A 22,829-nucleotide genomic window follows, 5' to 3' on the forward strand; every position below is an offset into this window, starting at 1 on the left:
GCTAATCGCAATGGGCTCCTGCAAGACTGGTGTCAGTAGCTAGGAGGGAGATGCCTCATCATTTGTTACTGTCGTGTGTTCACTCTCTCCTGGTTGCTTTCCTTCCTGCCTGTCCTTCTCATCCCCGCTCCAATATTCCTTCAGAGAACTCGGATTTTAACATTTCTATAATGGAAGTCCATTTTATTCTTCTAGAAATTAATTTTTGATCTATTTTATATGAAAGCCCCATCTAAGAATTCCCTACCTGTTGATAGTTCTTTTAAAGACTATACTAGAAAACAGAAAACACTAACAAAAGACTAATGGCTTTTTAGCTATCCATAGCTCTTGATATTGTGGGTTAGAGGTATGCAAGCATCTACAATACACACAAGATTTTAAATTTTATTTTACACAAATTTTATTTCACTAAAGTGTTAAGCCAAATGCTGTTCTGCAAATCTATTACAATCACTTGTCATTTGGATCTAACATGACCAGTGTACTACTGAATCTCTTGGGCACAGCTTCTCAGGCCCTGGTCCCTGACCAAGACACTTAAAGAGCACACAGAAATCTCAGACAAGATAACAAAGCAGGAAGTTTTATATGTGTTTTTAAATTTTGCAACTCATTCTGAGAGAAGATCATTTAGAAAACTACTTATTTTAACATTTTTAAAACCATGCTATTTTAGAATAGGCTAAATGATCAAAAAATCATTTGAACAAGACATTCTGAAGTTCAATACAAAAAATACCGAGCAACACTTGCTAATAAGAATTTTTTAATAGGCAAAAGTCTTGTCTTGAGCATAGCCCAGTTTTTCCAGGTTGGGCTGACAGGCAAACTGGATCATTGGAGGAGGACCACACATCAAAATGACGGTATCATCTCCTGGTGGTGGGAGATGATCCTTGATCATGTCTGCATTAATGAATCCAGAGCTATATTTCCAATCTGAAATGGCATCAGAGGAAACAGTAATGAGTTTAACTAGAAATTATCTTAAAACTCCAGGGCTCTACCAAAGTGGTGCAAACCGTTCCTGGAGGGCTGGATCAGAGAGGATGTATCATCCAGCCAACAGTTTGAGACTTCTCAGTGCCACCAATGACCCCCTGCCAGTAATGCTTTACTTACTATTCCTCTATGGAGATTTCACTAAAGCTTCTGTAGCCAGATCTATCTTTGAAGTGGAGCTAATTGGTGAGCGCTTGGACTGAGCCTATACTGCTTTGCTCCCTCACTTAAATCCAATTCACTTGCATGTCATGGCATCACCTCCTTGATGTCATGGTCCTCTTTAAGAACAAAGGACAAACAACAACACCCCCCCCCCAAATGTCTAGAGGGCATCAGTCCATCAGCAAAGTCTGGGAAAGCGCCCAGGAAGGAATCTTAGGCCAGTAAGAGTTGTCTGCATTTTGGATCACTTTCCTGCCCTGAGCTGCAGCAGACTGGCACTGATCACAGAAGTGCTGGTGAACTTGCCTTGCCAGTCTTTTGAATTGCTTTCCCTACTTTACCCTATGAAGTACTCCCATTTTACCCTGCCAAGGCATCTTTATGATACTAGGCACAGAGAGGAAGGAGGCAATGGGTTGACTGAACCTGTTACATCCTGCTAGGCGACCTGAAGTGTTCTCTCTGATACTGAGCCAAAGCTCGTTAAAGTAGGTCAAAAGCCAATTCTGACCTGGGAAAACTTAAATGGATGGGGCCTAAGAGAGTAAAGATGGGGACTATGGTGAGAAGAGACTGAGAGAAATGAAAGGATCACAGCATTTAGAGGTGGAAGGGAACTTAGTAATCACTAAATCCACACCCTTCACTTTCTAGATAGGGAAGGTAGGAGCAGAGCCAAGATGGAACCCAGATCCTTTGACTCAACATTTGGGAGCACTCGGTCACTTCTAGTTGAGGGAAGCACACAAGGATTACCATTAGGGGGCCTGTCCAGAGTGTACCACAGACTGAACTGGTTGGGATGATTCTTCACCACTTCTTCTAGCTCTGCTCTCAGAAGGATATCCTCCTCAGTCTAGAAGAAAAAAAAGATACACATTGAAGAAGTATCTCAAGTATTCTTCCTGGACTCTTCTTTACTGTTCAGGCAAGAATTGACAAGTCTAACAGCAACAGTATGTCAAAACCAAACGCTGGCTAAAGTCAGCCCAGTACAGAAACAGGTATATCATCATTACCTACCTAGAAAGATCAAATGACTCAGGTAGATCCATATTTCAAATGAGAAAAAATCAGATAGTTTTAGCAGGTATTGTGAAAGCCTTTGGGGATTTGAAAGAATGAAGAATGGAAGGTAATGTGGCAAAAGCCAATGTGGAGAAAGAGTGGGCAAATTGGGAGGAGAGAAACTGAGTAAACCACTGAAGCTGGAACACAATCTGAGAAAAAGAGATAGAGCTAGATGAGCTCCGAGATACTGTCGTATCCTCTGGGACCTAGAGAAAGGTACAGTGTGGTAGGGGGAGGGGAGAAAGAGACACACATGGACATGTTTTAAGTTCGTTAGCATTCAATGAATCAAACAAGCATTTATTGAGCAATAATAGTGTGCCAGGCCCTACTAGATGCTGGGGATACAGAGAAAGGTAAGAACACAGTAAAATGTAAGAAGATTAGAAAGATGCAAAGGGGCCAAGTTGTTAAAGGTTTTGGAAGCCAAAGAGGATTTCAGAGTTGATCCTGGACAGAATGGGGAACCACCAGAGTTTATTTAACGGGGCACCATGGTCACATTTGCCACTTGGGAAGATGGCTTTGGCAGCCAAATGGAAGATGTGACTGAAGAGGGCAGCAACCTCAAGCAGGGAGACCAATTAGGAGGCTCATAGTTAAGCCTGAGGTGATCTGAACCTAAGCCAGGGTGGCAGGTATGTGAGTGCACAGAAGGGGATCTATTTTGAGAGATGATGTAAGGGCAGAAATGACAAGACTTGGGAATAGATTTGATAGATGGGGCAAGGACAGAGTCAAGAATGACCAGAGGCACTGGTGATGCCTGCCCTTGACAGCAAGAGAGCAGTATAGAATAGGGGAGGATTTGGGATAATGAGTTCTTTCTGGGAGATGTTGAGTGTGAGAAGCCTACATGACATCTAGTTCAAGATGTACAAGAGGCAGTGGGTAATGCACAACTGGAGCTCAAGAGAGAGGTTAGGGCTAGATGTATAGATTGGAGATTCACCTGCATAAATAATTTCATCTATGAGAGCTAATGTGATCACTAAAGGAGGTAGGCTAGAGAGAGAAGACAGGAGGATCCATGACAGAGACTTGAGGGAATATCCATGGTTACTGAGTGTGACCAGAACAAAGAAGTAGCAAAAGAGAATGAGAAGGTGCAATCAAACTGGTAGAAGCAGGAGAAAGTGTCACAAAAACCCAAACAGAAGAGAATCCAAAAGAGAGTAGTTAACAGTGTCAAAAGCAGCATAGCGGTCAAGAAGGAAGAGGCCACTAGATCTGGCCACTTAGAGATCATCACTGATTTTGGAAAAAAAATTTCCATCAAATGATTAGGTCAAAAGTCAGTATGCAGAGGACTTGGAATTAAGGGAGTTGGAGAGGAAGTGGAGGCACCAGCTGCAGGCAGCTGTATCTTGTATATTCTACACAAAAAGCTAACAGTGCCTTTGTCCCATCTGACCCCATTTCCCACAGTCGCCCTTCTTTGATGTGTGTTGAATGACTGAAGATAGCCCCTAAACTAAAACGCCTTCAAAGAGAAATCCCCAATCACACACTCTTAAAGAAAGATGAATCCTGTCCTACTTAATGCTTAATGTTCATGACTTCCAAGGGAAGGGAGAGTGAACACAGAATGAACTATTACCTAACCTGATTTGCAAAGATTAGGGAGCACTTGGTACCATCTTCAGGACTCTTGGTAATGTGCCGAATCAGCTGCAGCATTGGTGTTATTCCTAGAACATATCCAAGAAAATATTTTCTTTCATTTTCTTGATTCAATAAAATCAGTATATGGATGGGTGCTATTGAGATACCCAAACATGAGGAAATTTGGGTCCCATGGCTGTTCTGTACATAATCTATTAACCTTCATTCACACCCCTCCTTCTAAAGTTACAGGTGTGAAAAAAAAACTGCTCATTTCAGTTTTGTTTTGATGCAAAGAACTATCCCGATCCTTCTCCTTTTCTCAGGTATAATTCTAGAATAGGGAGTATTACAATGTTACATAGGTAGGCCCACTAAGTCTGCCCCTCTGAATAAATATGTGTTAGCAGCTGCCACACCTTCAGGAAAGGCTGTGTTGTTGAAATGGAAGACAGCACTACAGACTCATCATTTAAATTCAAACCCTGAACTCCCTAGTCTCTGTAAAGTTCAGTGATTTAGGGAACAACCCTAAAACCTGGATATTCATGTGAGTCACCTGGATATTCACGTGAGTCAGGGAGACCGGCAGTCAGATTTATGCTCATCCTTCCAGATGCAGATCTCAAGTCATTAAGTTAAAAAATGTTCTCCATAGCACTATGCCACCCCAGGTAAAGTTTTACCTGTCCCACCAGCAATCATTCCCAAATTCTTGGCAAACTTCATCTTAGGTTCACTCTTCTTATCCGGTTTGATTGCCAGCGTACCTGCAAAAAATGTTAAGTAACACAACTTCCCAAACTTTCCTCAGAGTATCTCACAGAATACACGTCCTTTTCCCACTGCCTTAGAAGAGTAAACCAGTAAAGACATAGATTATTCCCAATTAAATAGGAAAGGAGGAAACCCACAGCCTCTCCCACTTGCCCACATTAAGGAGCATGACAGTGCAGGAGCAGGGAATAGGAAAGACCTTTTCTGGTAACAACACACACATTACAACCATGTAAAAAAGGAAATACAAAACTTTCCAGTAATTACAACACCAAGCACAGAATCAGTCATGCATACAGAAGGCATACATTATATCTTTGTTGAATGAATAAAATAAATAGAATATTTTGCCTGAAGTGACAATCTTGGGCATCAAGATCCAAACTTACATTATTTCCATCTTCTGAAAAGCACTTTTTTTGTTTTTTAAAATGATGGAAATGTCTCAGAACATGCTCCATCTTTTTCCCACCCCAAACATCTTGGAAAATGAAAGACCCTTTCTTTGGGCATGAGCAGGAGTACCTGGTCCATTATAAATCAGGAGCCCGTTTGGCCCTCGGAAATCGATGGTGTCCCCTATCTTCATGTTATCCACGTACTGAGACATCTTTCCCCCCTCAGGAAACTTAGGGTGCACGTTTTTGTAATAAACCTGGAAAACAAGGCTTTGACGGTTCTCACAGTCTCCAAACACCTTTAATGGCCATAGCAAAATAACTCTACCATGATATTTACTCATAGAAATAGCACCCAGACAATTCAGTCTGTTAAAGACTTTATTGTAGGCTAGTATAGTTTTATAAGCCAATCTATGGTCATTTCACTGTTAGATAAGACTTGCATTGCTCAACTACGGATAGGGCAAGAGTTCATGACCAAATAAGGGAAAGAGTATCTAAGAAGATAAAATAGAGCAAGTTTTATTACATAAAATTTAAAAGTTTTTACACAAACAAAACTGGTGATTAAAATTAAATGCTAAGAAAACAAAGATGGGCAAAAGTTTTGCAGCAAGTTTCATATGATAAAGGTCTCATATACCCAAGCTATTTAAGGAATTGACTCAAATTTATAGAAACAACATCCATCCCCCAGGAGAGAAATGGTCAAAGAATATGAAAAGGCAGTTTTCAAAAGAAAAAATTAAAGCTATTAACAATTGTATGAAAAAATGCTCCAAATAACTAAACATTAGAGAAAAGCAAATTAAAACAACTCAGTGATTCCACTTCACACCCATTAGATTGGCAAAGATGACAAAAATGAGAAATGATAATTGTTGTCTGGGAAACAGGCACACTAATGCTCTGCTAGTGGAGCTATTAATTGGTCTAACCAATGTGTAAAGCAAAATGGAATTATGCCCAAAGTCACTGAAATGTGCACATCCACTGATCCAGAGATATCACTACTAAAGCTATACTCCAAAGACATCAGAGAAAGAGGAAATGGGCCCATGTGTACAATACTTATAGCAGTTCTTTCTGTTATAGCAAAGAATTGGAACCTAAGGAGATGCACATCAATAGGGAAATGGCTGAACAAATTATGGTATATGAATGCAACATTGTTGTGACCTAAGGAAATAACAAAAGAGATGGTTTCAGAGAATCCTGAGAAGATGTGTATCAGTTAATGCAGACTGAACTAAGCAGAATCACAAAAAATTTATACAATAATAATACTGTAAACACAAAAGGCTTTGAAAGCCTTAAGAACTCTAATCAATGCAATGACCAATTATGACTCAAGATCTCCTGACAAGAGTAATGGATTCAAGATGCAAAAGATGACATACATTTTTGGAAGTGGTCAACACGGGGATTTGTTTTGCTTGACTGTACATCTTTGTTGTAAGAGTTTTGTTTCTCTTTTTTCTTTTTCCTCCCAGTATGGGGTGGGAGGAGAAAGAGAAAGCGGAACACTGGGAAAAGAAAAAAAGAGGTGAAGTGTTTTTCTTTTTTAAATTAAATTGTTTTTCAATTAATAAAACTTAATTTTTTTTCTCCCATTCTACCCTCAACTGAAAAAAAAAAAAAGAAAAGAAAAATCATTGTAACTAATATGCTTAGTCAAGTAAAACAAATTCTCATATTGCCCACTTTCAAAAATTATGTCTCATTTTGCAATCCTGAGTTCATCAACAGGTAGCCTGCTTCATCATTGGCCCTCTACAATTATGGCTTGTCATTGCACTGATCCGATTTCTTAAGTCTTCACTGAAGCATTTTTCCAAAAATGCATAGAAGGCAAACACAAAAAAGGAGAACTTTGGAAATTACATTTTGAATTTATTATAAATTGTAAAAGGAAAGCAATTTTCTTTTTCTTTTCTTTTCTTTTTTTGGAGGCAACTGGGATTAAGTCACTTGCCCAGGGTCATATAACTAGTAAGTATTTGAGGCCATATTTGAACTCGGGTCCTTCTGACTCCAGGGCCAGTGCTCTATCCACTATGCCACCTAGCTGCCCCAAGAAAAGCAATTTTAAAACCTATTTTAGTTAATGTGTATGCTCAGAATATGTTTATATTGTTGTGCATATGTATATACGTATGTGTATTTAGATAGGTTCTAGAAGATTCCAAATGACAGCATGCTTAGGCAAAGAATGATTATTCATCACTCTCAGACTGCACTCCTGTATCTTTCAGTAGACACTCATAGTTTGTATGAATCAGGTGAATAATGTTACAGTTGTATATCACTGTCAGGTTCTCCAAAATATAGCATTTTAAACTTCTCATGCCTTTTCACACCAAGGCTAAAATGTACCTGCCTGCATTTACCTTAATAATAAGGTCCACATAGCCTTTTACTTCATCACTAGAAACAGGAGTATAGGCCCGGATCACTAGATTTCCATTGACTTTGGCAGAAAGATAAACATGTTGCCCTGAAAGAGGAGAAAAATAAAAAGTTAGTTTTGTGGAGAATCCTCTTTTTTTTTCTTCTTTTTAAAATGAGCATGAACACAAGTAGCCAGGAAGAACTCCAAAGAAGTATCTGTTTCAGAATTGATGCTTTTTACCAAAAAGCATTTCACAGAATCAAAGAACATCAACTTTGGAAGGGATCTAGTAAATGTCAAGTGTCTGAGGCTCAGGTCTTCCTGACTCCAGGGCAGTACTCTATCCACTTTGCCACCTAGCTGCCCCAACCCCAATTATATTTTGATAGGACTTCTACCTATAACATTTCTAACAAGTAATTAACTAGATTTTCCTTGAAGAGCTCCAGGGAGGGGAAACCCATTCCCTCCTAAGGTATCCCATTCCATCGATTATTAGGAAGTTTTTCCTTACAGTAAGCCAAAATCTGTCCTTTTGCAAATTCTACCCTAGCCCTCTTAGTTCTTTCTTTCTTTCTTTTTTTTTTAGGCAATTGGGGTTAAGTGACTTGCCCAGGGTCACACAGCTAGTAAGTGTCAAGTGTTTGTTCTGAGGCCGCATTTGAACTCAGGTCCTCCTGACTTTAGGGCCAGTGCTCTAACCACTGCGCCACCTAGCGGCCCCTCCTAGCACTCTTAGTTCTGCCCTCTAGGGTCAAGGGGAGTAAGTCTCATCTTATAATATCTAACATTTTCCCTGTTAAAAATTTAAAACTATTTATTAAAATTAAACTCTCTTTTCTTCCAACAACTTAATGTTGCTATTTGCCTGACACTTGCTATACCAGTACAATGGGCCTGAAAAGATTTAGGTTCCTGCTCTACTACTCATTAGTTGTGTAACCTTAGGCAAACACTTCCCTTCTCAGAGCCTCAGTTTCCTTCTCTGTAAATTAAAATAAGAGTAGATGATCTCTACAAGATCCCTTTCAGGTCTATGTCTTTGTTGAAGCAGACATGTACAAGTACTAAAGCCTAGTGGGTTGATGAAAGAATCCCTGTCCTGGAAGTCAGAAGATCTCAAAGTCCAACCCCAGCTTTGCCCTTTGATAATCATGGTCTTGCCAAATCAGTTCAACTCTACAAACAGCAGTTTCCTCATCTATGAAATGGAGATAATCATCCCTATTCAGGGCTATTTTGAGAATCAAATAAGATAGAGATATGAAAGTTCATTTTAATACAACAAATATCTATTAACACCTACTATATGTGCAAGGTCATTTTAATCTCAAAGCACTGTTGAAACATTAGGTTTTAGTTAGTTGCCATGGCCAATACAGAACCAGCTTATGCCGGAGAATATGTGATACATGTTTGTACCATCCATGGCCATCACAGAACTTGCAATCCCATTATGCATGCTGGTGATATCCACGTGTTCTGGTTGTGGCTGTCACAGAATATATAATCCAGTGTCTGAACTCACGATCTTCGGCCTCAAACTACTCTTGAAACCCAATTTAAGATGTTCTAACCTGTTTCCTGACTCCCCCTCCCCATTAAGTCTCTGTACTTCGAATAGTTACTAGCATCAAACTATAATAACTAGTCATATAATCTAAGCTGAGTTTTCCCCAGACCCAAGCAAACAACCTGATACAGAGATCCTTATAGCTCTGCAGCTGCTGAACAAAAAGCTCTCAGAAGCCTTGGCTTTGAGCCCTCCTAATCAGTGGGAGGTGATGGGAGGGAACGATTAGCAATCTGGACGTCAGGGTATGATGCACCACCCAAGTGAGGTAAGGTCTTCCCCTGCCCACATTACAAAACGAGGGTGATGTAGATCAGAAGTGAGATTTGCCAGCTGTGTGCATAACCAGCAGCTTGCATAACCAAGACCTTATGTGTATCTCTGAGGACTCTGGAGAGGGGTTGGAGTCCTGGCTGTCCTTTTCTTATTGTTCAACGTTTTCCTAGTGTATGTTAAGTACAGAATGCAGTGTTTGGTTTTTTTTTTCCTTAACCCAATTCTTAATTATTTAGCTGATTACACAAGCTTTCGACATGCCTTTGGGTTCTCTGCTGGCCTTGCTTCTGCACTTTTCAGTGACCCTTAGTTTCACCACCAAAAGAGGACAGAATATTTGACACCCTTTGGTTCCTGGGAGGTAGTGGCTCCAAGAAGAGTTGTGGATAAAGAGGAAGTGGAACCACAGAGTGGAAAAAAATCTGGGGAATGTCTTTGGATTAAATCAGTCAATGAAACTCATTCAATTCTATTCACTGAACTAATGGATGGATCTCAATTATTTGCCCTCCCTCCAAAAAAGCTGCGGATAAATGAAGCCCTAAGTTTAGATTGTGGCGGCTCCTTCCAGCTTGTCTTGTTCCTTCTGGCTTTTTCCCACCTTCACTCACATTCATACACTTTCTCTATCCCAACCACATATGCTTAAAAAAAAAATCACTATCCCATCTATTAAGAGAATGTTTTGCCATTTACAAAGCATTTTCACATCTATTATCTCATTTGATCCTCAAGCCTCTGGGAGCCCAGCAGGACAACATTATACTCCCATTTTACATACAAGGAAACTCAAGTCCAGAGAAAGTAAGAAATTTGCCTCCTATTCCATGGCTATCAAGTGGCAGCTAGGACTAGACCCCAGGTTGCCAGGCACTGAGACAACCTGGAACTATAGAGAGGGTGCAGGAGGTCCAAATCCTCCCTCTCATAGTCACTGGCTGTGTGATCATGGGCAAATCACTTAAACTTTCTGAGCCTCAGTTTTGTCATATGAAAAATGAGGATAACAATACTTGTGTAGCTACTTCAGGGTTGAAAGTGAGGCTCATATGAGAATGTATATAAAGCACTTCAGAAGCTTTAAAGGCTATGTAAATATCAGTTATTGTTAGCACTAAGCTGCCCTGCTTCTGATAATATCATCCATATCAGCCTATGAACAAAAATTAGAAATTATGTCAAGGGATAGTGTCTTATGGTAGATTAGAAGTCAGGAGACCTAGGTTTGGTGATCACTGTGCCCGATTCATTGACGTGACCCTGGGCAAATCATTTCTCAAACTCTGGACCTCTGTTCTCTCATCTGTAAAACAAGGGGATACGAAAGAAATATGCAGGAAAAACAACAACTACACTCCCTGAAAACTAAATCCAAATGACTTGGGTATGTTTTAGAATATCTGAGGTGCCGCACTCCCCTTTCCCCTCTGCTAACACATAGCTAATACGTGCTATCTGTGTAGCCTTTCCATCTCAGGGGTACTATGAGAATCAATTAAATTAAATACTTGAAAGCACTGGATCAGAATTCTGACTGCTATCAACTTCCCATGTAATCCTGGCAAGCAATAATATCTCTGAGTCTCAGTTTTCTTCTCAGAAAACAAGAGAGCTGAACTGGATGATTTTTAAGGTGCCTTTTGGCTGTAATCCTATGCTTTGACAAATAAAGTGCGACACAGAGTGCATGAAGCTTTGCACAGCACAGACTCTTAATAAATGTTGAATTACAGGAGTAAGACAGTACAAGTGTTATCATTATCATTACCTATCGGGAGTCCTAAAATGTGATCTGACGTAGGAAGTCCAAACCGGAACCTCTTGGTATCATGGCTGATTTCCTAATGAAACAGAAAATACAAGAATACTCTGTCATTCTCAGGGTTTATAGTGCCCTACATGCCAGTATAGTATATGGTACTGGACTATAAATAAGCACTAAAGGAAAGTTCCACTGGCCTCAGAACATATACATTTCCCTCCTTTTATATATGTGGGGAAAGTTACCCGACAGGGAGCTATGCAAACTTGTCAGAGGATCAACTTCCTTCCTAGCCCAGCAAAGAAGAAAATGTTGCTCTCAGGTTCCTGCATCTTCAGAATGTTTGACCCAGTGTTTTAAATGAACTCTTTACAAAGAACACACTTATAAAGGTGATTTAAGATTGTGATTATATCTAAGGGCCATTGTATCCTAAAGATTGTTGAGACCAAGCAGAGACATCATGTTTGCTACCTCACTCTACATGCAACTCAATCCCCTGGCAGAGAGGGCTACCTTAGAATTATTAGGAAATAAGAAATTAAGTAGACATAAACCTTAGAACATAAATTAATATGCTTAGAGCCAAAAGGAGTAAAGTAAGAACCTTCTTAAGAAATGAAAATTCAGTCTCCAGCCCTGGTCCCAATTCTGATACAGTCTTGAAACTTAAAGAAGGGAGGGAAATTCTGCCTTCTTTCATAGGTGACAAAAACTCCTCCTTAATTGTAAGTCAGCAAAAATTCAAAGCGTACTAGATAGCTTCTAGACCAGAAGTTCTTAATCTTTTATGTATCATGAAGCTCTTTGGCAATCTGCTGAAACCTATGGATAAACCTATGCATAAAATGAAATACATAGGATGACAAGGAAAATCAATTATACTGAAATAGTTATCAAAATAGTTTTTAAAACCCCACATTTCAGGGTACCAGGTTAAGAAACCCTGTCCTCTAAATACAAATTCCCCTTTCCCAGCTTTGAGCCACGTTGTCTCCTCCAAATACAGAGAGTCCTTTATCTTGGGATGGGGAAGGGGCAGAAGCGTGGAGGGTTTGATGATTACAGGATAGGTTCAAAGAGGTTCCATGTTCCCAGGAAAACAATGGAAAGCATTTTCACTCACAGCCAGATTCCCCATCATCAGTGGACGGCCTCTCCTTCCAAACAACAAAATCACAGAATTTAAGAGTTGGAAGGGACTTCTGTGGCCATATAGTTCGATTCATACATAAAAAGAACCCCCTCTATAACATAGCTAACAAATGTTCTCTTTTTCCAGAGCTCCCATGAACGAGCCAGAAAGAACAGTCCTCCATTTCCAGATGTCCTAGCAGAGGGAACATTTGGTTAGCTTCAGGGACACAGAAGGTTACCTGTTTATCAATCAGGGGCAGTGGGTATTTTGTATTTGGATCCAGTAAAGTGATAAGGTCTTTCTTCTTTGGGGATCCTATGTTCTTTAAAGACAGTAGTAATACTGATGCACCAACTACCAAAACCGCAATCAAAAGTGAAGCATCCTAAGTAAATAGAAAAATGGCAGATCAGATAAATACCAAGCATCTCCAAACCTAAGATGTAAAACAAGTCTGCGTATGCCTAAATGGAAACAAGCTAGGCATAACATTTTGAATAAATGTCAAATGACACCAAACACATACTTATAGAAATACTTGTTTCTTATAAAACTATAATTCTGGTGACACTAGTGAAGGAGTTTAGAGGTACAAGTCAGAGTTAGGATTAGAAGGAGCTGAGATAGACATCTTTCTAAGGTACTAGCATTTAATGAAGCACAGTGAAGGACACTTTAACATTTCTGTAAATGCACATTTTAAATGAGAAAAAAAATACAACATTTTGTGGTAAGTTGAATTTCTCCAGTACACCATCACATTCAAGAGTTAATATTTCCAAACCTTGTATATGGCCTACAATGGTCTTACTGGGGTACCAGTGCTGACTAAATAGCTCTTCCAAAAATATTAATGAGGCTATGTTGGCACAGAAGCCAGAGACGGAGGGAAAACTGACGGTTATATAGCTTTCTAAAGTTCGCAAAGCACTTTACATGCATTGTCAGATTGGAGCCTCAAGCCAACCCTAAGTGGGTATTACAAGTCTAATTTTTCTCATGTTACAGGTGAGGAAACTGAAGCTCAAAGATTTTAAGTGAAGCCCTTGGGCACTGCTAATGGCCGACGCATGATCTGAACCTAGGGCTTCCGGCCTCGGGTCCTGCACCCTGTCCCCTGGACCCCTCACCTGTGGGGCTCTCCCTCGCTCCCTGTCCCAGGTAGGCCCGCCACCCCCGAGCAAAGGCAGGGCACTCTCTGCTAGCTAGGTAGGTTTGCCCAAACGCTAAGGCAGCAGAGGGGCAGAGGGCAAAGGGCAGGGGGCAGAGGCTGAAGCCTGGGGGCGGGGGGGGGCCGTCGCTATGGCCCTTCCCCGGGCGAAGGCTCCCCTCATCCCCGCGGCTCACCGAGGGCTGAGCCTGGCGTCCGGGCGGCCCCAGGGCGGGAAGGGAAGGCAGAGCTGAGGCCGCAGCCCCATCCCTGCGCGCTGGCCCGGACGCCCGCTCAGACGGGGAAGGATGCGCGGGGCAATGGGGACAGGGGATGCGAGGGGGACACGAGGCGGAGCAACAGGTTTTACCAGGCCGGACGAGGCCTCCATGACGGCAGCGGCACGGGACACACCGATGGGTCGACCAAAAGACAGGTGGACAGACTGAGCGGTAGACTCAACGCCGGGACCGAGCACTCGGGCAGCCGCCCTCCCCAACCCCGCCCCTCGGCCTCGGACTCCGCCTCACTCTGAAGCCGAGGCTTCCCGCCCCGCCCCCTCAGCCCTAGGCCCCGCCCCGGACCCACCCCTCTGTCCCGCCCCCTCAGCTCTCTAATGGCGTGACCCCGTCCCACCCTTCTCAGCTCTCAGGCTCCGCCCCTTTCCACCGTCTCGGTCGAGGAGGGCCTCCTAGTCCCGCCCCTCAAACGCTCAGGCCACGCGACCCTCCCTCTCCCTCTCAATCCCGTAACTCCCTTCCTGACCCTTGGATTCTCTGTCTCCGACTTCTAGCCCCCTCCCTTCCCCCTGGCTGACAGACACGCCCCCAGTAGCCCCGCCCCTCATTCTCAGGCGCACACCCATCCCCCTCTGGTTCGCCTCCTGCTCTCAGACACGCCCCTCTCCTCATCTCCCTCGCTTTCAGACACGCCCCGTTCTCCAGACCCAGCGTTTAAATTCCAGCCCACGAGGCCCCCTCCAGGCCTAACGTGGGCTGGGTTGTGGCTGCACCAAAAGTGCTCTCCGTGATGGAGAAGAACGCGCCCTGCAGCCCCTCCCTTAGAGAGCAGAGACGCCGCCGACCAGTGGCGGAGCCCCCGTGGCCCAGACCCAAGCCCAACGCCCAGGCCCAGACCCGCAGGAGCAGGGGACGAGCTCCGGGGGCGGGAGTACCAGCTGTCAGTCACCCAGGCAGTACCAAAGACCCCAGCCAGGAAAGGCCTCCCGGGGCGTTGGGAGCAGTGGGTTTGTGGGGCCGTCTACACTCGCCTCTCCCTCCTGCCTACACCCGCGCAGGGCTGGGCAGGTCAGGCAGCCCCTTCAAAATCTAGGGCCCCCCGGCTGGCCAAGGCACTTGTGATCCTCGAGAAGAAAAATTCCAGTATTGTTAGGGAAACGCACAAAACTGGTCTGGAGGCGGCCGTCTCCAGACCCACAAAAGTTCCCAGGTGCTGGGGTCAGATCTTGATTCTACCATTTACTACATGTCTGACCTTGGGCAATGATCTTAACTAGCATTTACAAGATACTTCATGGTTTGCAAAGCACTTTGCAAACATTATTATTCCACTAGGAGGTAAATATCCCCATTTTAAAACTGAGGAAACCAAGCTGCAAAGAGGAAAATCCAGGCTTGATCAGGAAAAACTGCCTACTAATTAAAGCTGTCCCTGCTGCCTTCAGGAGTTGGTGGGCTCCCTGCTGTGGCAGGTCTTCAAGGAGATATTCTTGTCTATTACATCATCTTGGCATGTCCTTTCAGATATGAGACTAGGCGGCCACAGAGATCTCTTCCAACTCCTGAATTCTGTAGTTTCATCTCCATTTACTTTCTTTTTTTTTTTAGGCAATTGGAATTAAGTAACTTGCCCAGGGTCACACAGCTAGTAAGTGTCAAGTGTTTGGTCTGAGGCCTCATTTGAACTCGGGTCCTCCTGTCTTCTGGGCCGGTGCTCTATCCACTGTGCCACCTAGCTGCTCCCTCTCCATTTACTTTCAAACCGAATCCTTAATAAGTTTAATTTACCAGTGAAGTTATTTATCCAGGGTTTTAAGAACCATAGTGGCTAACATCACAGAGCTTTGAAAGGATAGGATTTTCTGGAGAGTTTTCTGCCAGCAAATGCTGGGTTAGATCAGAAAACTACCTTTAATTCTAACCTGGCTTTTGCTGGTAGAAAACTCCCCTCACATCCATCAGAATGGCAAAGTTGACAAAAAAAAAAAGGAAAATGACAAATGTTAAAGGGGCTTTGGGGAAAAAGGGCACACTAATGCACTGTTGCTGAATCAGCCAGGGGCCTTTCCACATTAGAGCTTTGGTTTAGTAATGGAGAGAGCAACATGCCAGGCCATTGAGCAGGACATGAGAGGTTAGGCCACTAATCCTTTGCTTCCTTACTCTCTCTGCTATAATGCAGGTACCTTGGCAGGGTACAATGGGTATTCTTAGAAGTAAAACAGATTCAGAAAGACTGCCACTTTATAGCACTTCCCATTCTATGATCAATGTCAGTGCTTCAGAGCAAGGAATGAGTGTAATCTAATAATACAAATAGCCCCACCTCCCACTGAAGTGGTCTAATGTTTATGTCTGGGCTTTTCCGACACTTACTCATGGACAAACTCTTTCCAATAGAATCCATGTAGGGCTTCAGGCATTCACCAAAAACTCCAGATCAATGGAAAACCTGGTTACAAAAGCTTTGTTGAAATTCTCAGAGGAACAATTACTAATCACTCCTTCCAGGGAGGGGATTAACATTAGTTCTGAGATTCCTTAAACCATAGACAGGCATATATTCCCTCTTTGGTCCAACCCTATAGGTAGGTTAGGAGAGCTCAATATTTATTTGGATGACTCCAGATTTTACAGATTATTTTTAGTTAATTTGACTGCCTTCTCCATTACTGCTGCTATTTCACATTGGAAATTTAACTCTAGATTTATTGATACAAACATGATCAATAAGCATCTCCTCCCACTAGAAGATGACATTGTCTTTTTAATGCATGCCACCCCCCTCAACAATGATTCAGTTTATTATCCCAACCTGGAAAAGTTGGGCCATATTCAAGGAGGCTTTTATCTACTAACAAATTTCTGTTCGTGTTGCCAAATATACTTTGACATCTTTTGAGTTGAACCTGACAGTGCCTTCTTCAAATGATATAGCCTACTGTACAATGGAAAATGTACTTGATTTTGAGTCAAAAGGACTTATATTCAAATCCCAGCTCTGCTCCTTACTACCTAGAGTAACTGTGAGCAAATCATTTTACTTCTCTGGGCTTCACTATCTTTGTCTATAAATGGGAAGGCAGCAATTTAGGTATAACCAAAGGATAAAAAGTTGCCAGCTCCACCATTCCCCTACAATACAGCTAAGTGAAACTTCAGTATAATCTAGATGATTCTGGTACTAGAGTAATTTACTCATCCCAACCCAAACATTAACCAGGTTTGGGGAAATTCCTAGTGAGAGTAGTCAAAAAGGTGGATTTAACGTGGAGGACTCCTTGCTAACATCACTTGGTATGACTGTGGGTCAGACTCTCACACACAAACACACACCCAAACAAAGTTGAAGCAGCCCTGAGGCTAGAGGCTAGCCTACCCTCCAAAATTTTTTTTAAGCTCTTGACACTCGTGCTGGAGAAGGCACAACCAAGCTATAATTGAGCAATGAAGTATCGGCAGTAGCAACCTAGCAGAAAAGTAGCAGCTGAAACTCGGCAACAAAAGCAGCCCAGCAGAAGACATCAGTATGCCACAACTCTGGAGAAAGCAGCCTAACAAATGGCATTTTCAAATCTGCTGGGACTCCATGATAGCTTTGGAGATGAAGAGGCATTATACCATCAGCGATGCAGCCCTGGAAACTTGATTTGTCTGAACTTTGAGGATTCCCTTTTCCAACGGTGGCTCAGGAATCTGTGAGCCAGTATGAGTGTGAGTGTGTGTGTATTAATTAATGGTTATGGGAAAGGAAGGCTCCTTGTTAGTTACCTTGCTATTCTGTCTAGTTAAATGCTTTTGTTTTGAGCTAATGTCTTCTCTGGTTTCCTTTGGTAAAAAAAAAAAAAAGATGAAAAACATTGGCTAGGAGCTGCTGAGCTGTGGTGTTGAACACATGTAGATTTAAAGAATGACTTTCAGTGTATCAAATCTCCAACTCACATTCAGAATACTGATAATATGAAAGCAATTTTGACTAATGAGAGTTGTAAAATCTTTCATTAGTATTTTCTGTGCAAAGAGTATACTCCATTCCAATAGTCTTGAGAACTGGTAAAATAAATAAGTAAATAAAAGTCTTGGGGTTAAAAACCTAAGAAGGAGAAAGAGCAGTTTCTAGAAAAATGAAGTGGATTTTCTTTTCTTTTTTTTTTTTGGAAAGCTCATTTTATTGATTCCTTTTTGTCTTTACATCACAACTATTTCTCATGCTGTCTGCAAACTGAACCCTTCCCTGTGAAAAAGAAAAAAAATAAGCAAAAACATCTAATACAAAGGTTGTACTTGACAGTGCACAGTCTAGTAAACCATACACTGTTCTCATAGTCCTACTGTGTCTGCCCAATCTGGAAAACTGGACTATGTTCTCTGCTTTGAGACAAAGTTTCATTCTTTCTTTTCCAGGACCTTCACTGGTTTTTCCACTCCCGAGGAGGAACATAGATCATATCCATCTCGATGGTATCTCAATGATACCTTGTAATATCAATATCTTGTAATACCTAAAAGCTGTTAGAGGTGGGAAAAGCATGGGATTGAGAGGAATAGGAAACGCAGACAGACTAGAAAGAAAGCCTTTAAGCTACCCAGCTGGGAGTTAAATTGCAGGCTCCTTGAATTTGCAGTATCAGGTACAATACAAAGCTTATTCTTCATTTAGAGGAACCCTCAGTCACTTGGTAGTACCAGGATTTTAATTCAAATTTAACTTAAAGAGCACTTAATTGTATACTTTGTCTAAAGCTCTGTGTTAGATGCCAGGATACAAAAAAAAATAATTTCTACCTTTAAGGAACTTACAAACTACTGGGTGTAGGGGGAGACATGTAAAGAGATAAGTAAATATAATTTGAGGTTTTATTAATTTTTTTTTTAGGCAGTTGAGGTTAAGTGACTTGCCCAGAGTCACACAGCTAGTAAGTGTCTGAGGTCACATTTGAACTCATGTCCTCCTGACTCCAGGGCTGGTGCTCTATCCTTTATGCCACCTAGCTGCCCTTTTTTGAGGCTTTATTAATTTTTTTTTAAGTAAATATAATTTGCAGGGGAAGGAGGGCACTAACAACTGGGGGGAATCAGGAAAAACCTAAGCTGGCCTGTGAGCTGAGTCTTGAAGGAAATTAGTGAGACTAAAAGGCAGAAGTGAGGAGAGATAGCAACTAAGTATGAGGGATGCCATCCTATGCAAAGGCCTGTGAAACAGCACATAGGCCAGTTTTGGCTGGAACAGATATTATGAAGGAGAATAGTGTGAAATCATTCTAAAAAGACAGGTTGGAGTCAGTGTGAAGGGTTTTAAATGCCAAAGGGAGAAATGTATATATTTTATGCTAAAAACAATGAGCAGGGGAATGATATGGCCAGACCCATGCTTCAGGAATATCACTTTGGCAGCTGTGGAGAATGGTTTCGAGGGGGGAAAAAAAAAGGCTAAGCCAGGCAGAACAAATCGACAAAAAAGGAAAAAGACACAAATGTTGGTGAGGCTATGAGAAAACAGGCACACTAACGCTCTTTTGGTGGAGCTGCAAATTGGTATAGCCATTCTGGAAAGCAATTTGGAACTGTGCCCATAAATATATTTTGACTCGGCAATACTACTATGAGGACTATGCCACAAAGAGAGCAAAGAAAGAGATTAAAAAAAGGACACATATGTACAAAAATATTTATAGCAGCTCTTTCTGTAGTGGCAAAGAACCAGAAATGAAGACATGGTTCCTGAGAAGGTTGAGAAGGCTTATATGAACTAATGCAATTAATGCTCATAAGTGAGCAGAACCAAGAGAATAGCTTATACTATAACATCAATATTGTAAATACAAACAATTTTCAGTTTGGAAAGACTTAAGAATTCTTATCAATGCAATGGTTAACCATGATTTCAGAGTACCAATGATGAAACGCTACTCATGTCCTGACATAGAGATAATGGACTAACATATAGAATGAGACATGTGTTTTTAGATATGGCCAATATGAGAATTTGTCTTGCTTAACCATATATATTTGTTAAAAAGCATTTTGTTTTGTTTTTTTTTCCAATTGGAGAGGGGGAGAGCTGGGAAGGAGAAAAAAATGCTTGAAAGCTGAAATGTTTGTTAAGAAAATTTTTTAAAAAGTTAAAAAAGAAAATAAATAAAAAAGAAAGGCATGTAATACTACTCACTTTCCTGACCAGGTGAATTTTAGGTGGAAAAAAAAAGATAATTAAAAGATTTTTATGAACTGATGTAAAGTAAACAGAACCAGGAGAAAATTTATACAAGGGCAGCAACATTATAAAGACAACTTTGAAGGACTTAAAACACAATAACCAAACATAGAACCAATGATGGAGTACACTACCTACCTCCTGACAGAGAGGTAAAGGACTCAAGACGTAGAACGAGTTATGTTTGGATATGGCCAATGAGGGAATTTGTTTTGCTTGACTATGCATATTTGTTAGAAAGAGGTTTTTTCTCCTCCTTCAATGAGAACAGGGGGAAGTATTACATAGAAAAACTGCCTGTTAATTGACCAAAGAAAATAACTCACAATAAATGAAAATGCCAAGAAACCTTTACAATGCCTGCCCTCTTCCTACCTCTACAACACTGTTGCATTACTCTCCCTATTGTGCTAATGCTGGATCGCAGCCAGGCTTTCTGACTGTAAGTTCACCTTCAAGAGGTCAGCATGTTCCACATTCAGAGTTTCTTGCAGAGCTCAATGATTAACTGGTTCTTGTACCCAGGGAGGTGAGGTATCTTGAAACACAACCAACCAAATTACAATATCTAGTATACGTGATTTTTGCTTCAGTGTGTAGGCTGGCTTCAGTGTTTTGAAGTTCCTGTAGTTGGTATGAATGATAACTAGGTGGTGGACCCTCTCTAGCTAATGGTGCCAAGCACTGAATGCCCCTACTAAAAGTAATAGCTTTTTCTACCAGTGTGTGTGTGTATACATCTCAGGGGGCCACATGTGGCCTTCTAGGTCCTTGGGTACGGCCTTTTGACTGAGTCCAAGTTTTACAGAACAAATCCTATTATTAAGGGGATTTGTTCTATGAAGTTTGGATCCAGTTAGAGCCGGCCCCACTTGAGGAACCAGAGAACCACATGTGGTCCTGAGGCCGCAAGTTCCCCATCCCTGGTCTAGGAGAAAACAGCTTCCATTACAAATTGGGGGATATCTTTTCACAATGAATGGTTGATGAAGGTTGGAGTATCTCAAGATGGAGGTACATATATGTAAATGTGTTTTAGTTTCCTAAAGATGTTTTTGGCCACGGAAGACTTTTGGATTTTTAACAGTTTGGTGAAGGAATCTATCAAGAACAACTCAGGAATGAAATGGCTGTAGTAATCCACGAAACTACAAAACTTCTATATGGTATCCACTTTTGTGTGGGCCCATCCTTACTCTCTGCTAGCTCATGAAGTACCCCAGGAATTCCATACACTGGCTGAACTAGCATTTTTCAGATTCACATAGAGCTGGTATTTGTGGACACAGGCCAGTATACTGCAGGCTAGCTGGTTGTGCTGGTCATGTTCCTAGATGCATACCAGGATGTCATCCAGGTCAACCAGAACCCCATAGCCCAGCAGTTGTCGAAAGGTGATATTCATGAATATCACCTGGAATATCACCAGGATGTTACATGGTTTGAATGGCATGAAAGTATACTCTAGCTGGTCATATGGAATTTGAAAACTTTTTTTCATTCATTGGCTTCCTATATACACATCAGATTATAATAAACACCACTGTCCAGAATAATTGGTCCAGGACTAACAGGAGATGGTACCAGTTCTGGGCAGTGAGGGCAAAAGAACATATTGCTCTTCACAAAGCATCAGAGCCTCTCTGGGAGAAGTGGACAATTGAATGCTCTCCATACATTTATCTCCAAAGATTCCTAAAGGACAGGGATTTCTGATTCTTCCAGAAGTCAGGGATGGTAGCACTGAGCCTTCGTGCCATTTAATACAATGATGAATTCGCCATATTTGCTAGGTGCTCCAGAATGGTGGGGATGGCTAGATACAATTCTGCGCACATGGGTAGGAGCCAGCAATGATCTTTAGTGGATACCACGTGACTGGGTATATATAGTACCAACTAAAATACACCTCCACCCCCCCAACCCTCTCCAAACCTACTGCTCCTAGGAAGTAGACATGCATGTTACCCAGTTTTAGGAGTTCATGGCAATTCCCCAACCAGGCTTCAAAAGACAAATCTCATGAGTAACAAGACCAGAAGAGAGTGGGTACCAGTCCATGATTTATGTCACCACTGGAATGACTTGGAGATACACTGGGACTTCTTTTTGGCCAGGATTATAGCCATAAAGTTTCTGGATGCCCTTGACTAAATGGAAAAGCCTGTGACTAGAGCTCCTGAAAGTTGTAGAATTAAAGGTTCAATTACAACTGCCTTAAGGGACAGGTTTCAGGGGACAGAGACTTAGGAAGAGGTATTTTCACCAGTTATCTCCCTACCAAAGAATCTGGCTGGCTGAAATACAAATAAAGACCTTTTGTTTGTGACCTAAATGCTATATATCTAACGGGGACAGTTAGTGAACTGGTAGATGCTGAGCTTTCTGGGATTAGAGGATCATATATTCAGAGATGGAAAGTATTTCAGGGGCCATCAAATCCATTCCTCTTCTTTTACAATTGAGGTAAAAAGGTAACTGAGGCCCAGAAAGGTTAGATGACTTGCCCAGGGTCACACAGCTATTAATTATCTGAGGTGGGATTTGAACCTTGGTCTTCTTGACTCTACGACCAGCGTTTTATTCACTATACCACACTGCCTTGAGGAACAGGCTCTGTAAGAAGAAAGATGAAAGAAAAGGGAGTACTTTGGGCAGTAGTTAAGTAGATCTGACAGAGGGTGAATAAACGGTATAGGTACAACCACCAAACTCTATGGGGATCCAGAAAGCAGTTCTCAGAGAATGAAGGACTGATATGAAATGTGATATGTGATGCACACCATGACCTGTGACATATGCAAAAGAAACAAACTTGAGGACCTGGTATATATTGACATCTCTTGCATGTTTCTTCTTTACTTTTTCTAGATGAGTGGAAAAGACAGCTGTCAAATGTGGGAAAATCTGTGAGTTTATCATCTTATTTAAGCCTTACAATAACTCTGCAAGTTAGGCAATACAAGTCTTTTTCTCCTTGCTTTACAGATGGGGAAACTGAGGCTCAGAGGACATAAGTGATTTGCCTATGGTCAAAGGTAGGGCTTGAACCCAAGTCTTT

At 41.6% G+C, this 22,829-nt stretch overlaps 1 protein-coding gene across 1 annotated transcript; it reads right to left on the reverse strand.

Moving 5' to 3' along the window:
- Positions 1 to 373: 373 nt before the first annotated feature.
- Positions 374 to 13,804, reverse strand: LOC114033989 (NADH-cytochrome b5 reductase 2-like). Its single transcript, XM_027849623.1, has 9 exons — positions 13,686 to 13,804; positions 12,404 to 12,550; positions 11,034 to 11,106; positions 7,415 to 7,521; positions 5,149 to 5,278; positions 4,533 to 4,616; positions 3,847 to 3,932; positions 1,927 to 2,026; positions 374 to 942 (listed from the first exon to the last, which is right to left on the reverse strand). The coding sequence occupies exons 1-9, from the start codon at positions 13,704 to 13,706 to the stop codon at positions 770 to 772; spliced, it is 921 nt and encodes a 306-aa protein (XP_027705424.1). The 5' UTR covers positions 13,707 to 13,804; the 3' UTR covers positions 374 to 769.
- Between the last annotated feature and the right edge of the window lie 9,025 nt (positions 13,805 to 22,829).

The sequence above is a fragment of the Vombatus ursinus genome, unplaced genomic scaffold (genome assembly GCF_900497805.2).
Source record: "Vombatus ursinus unplaced genomic scaffold, bare-nosed wombat genome assembly UNPS02007822.1, whole genome shotgun sequence".
NCBI lineage: Eukaryota > Metazoa > Chordata > Mammalia > Diprotodontia > Vombatidae > Vombatus > Vombatus ursinus.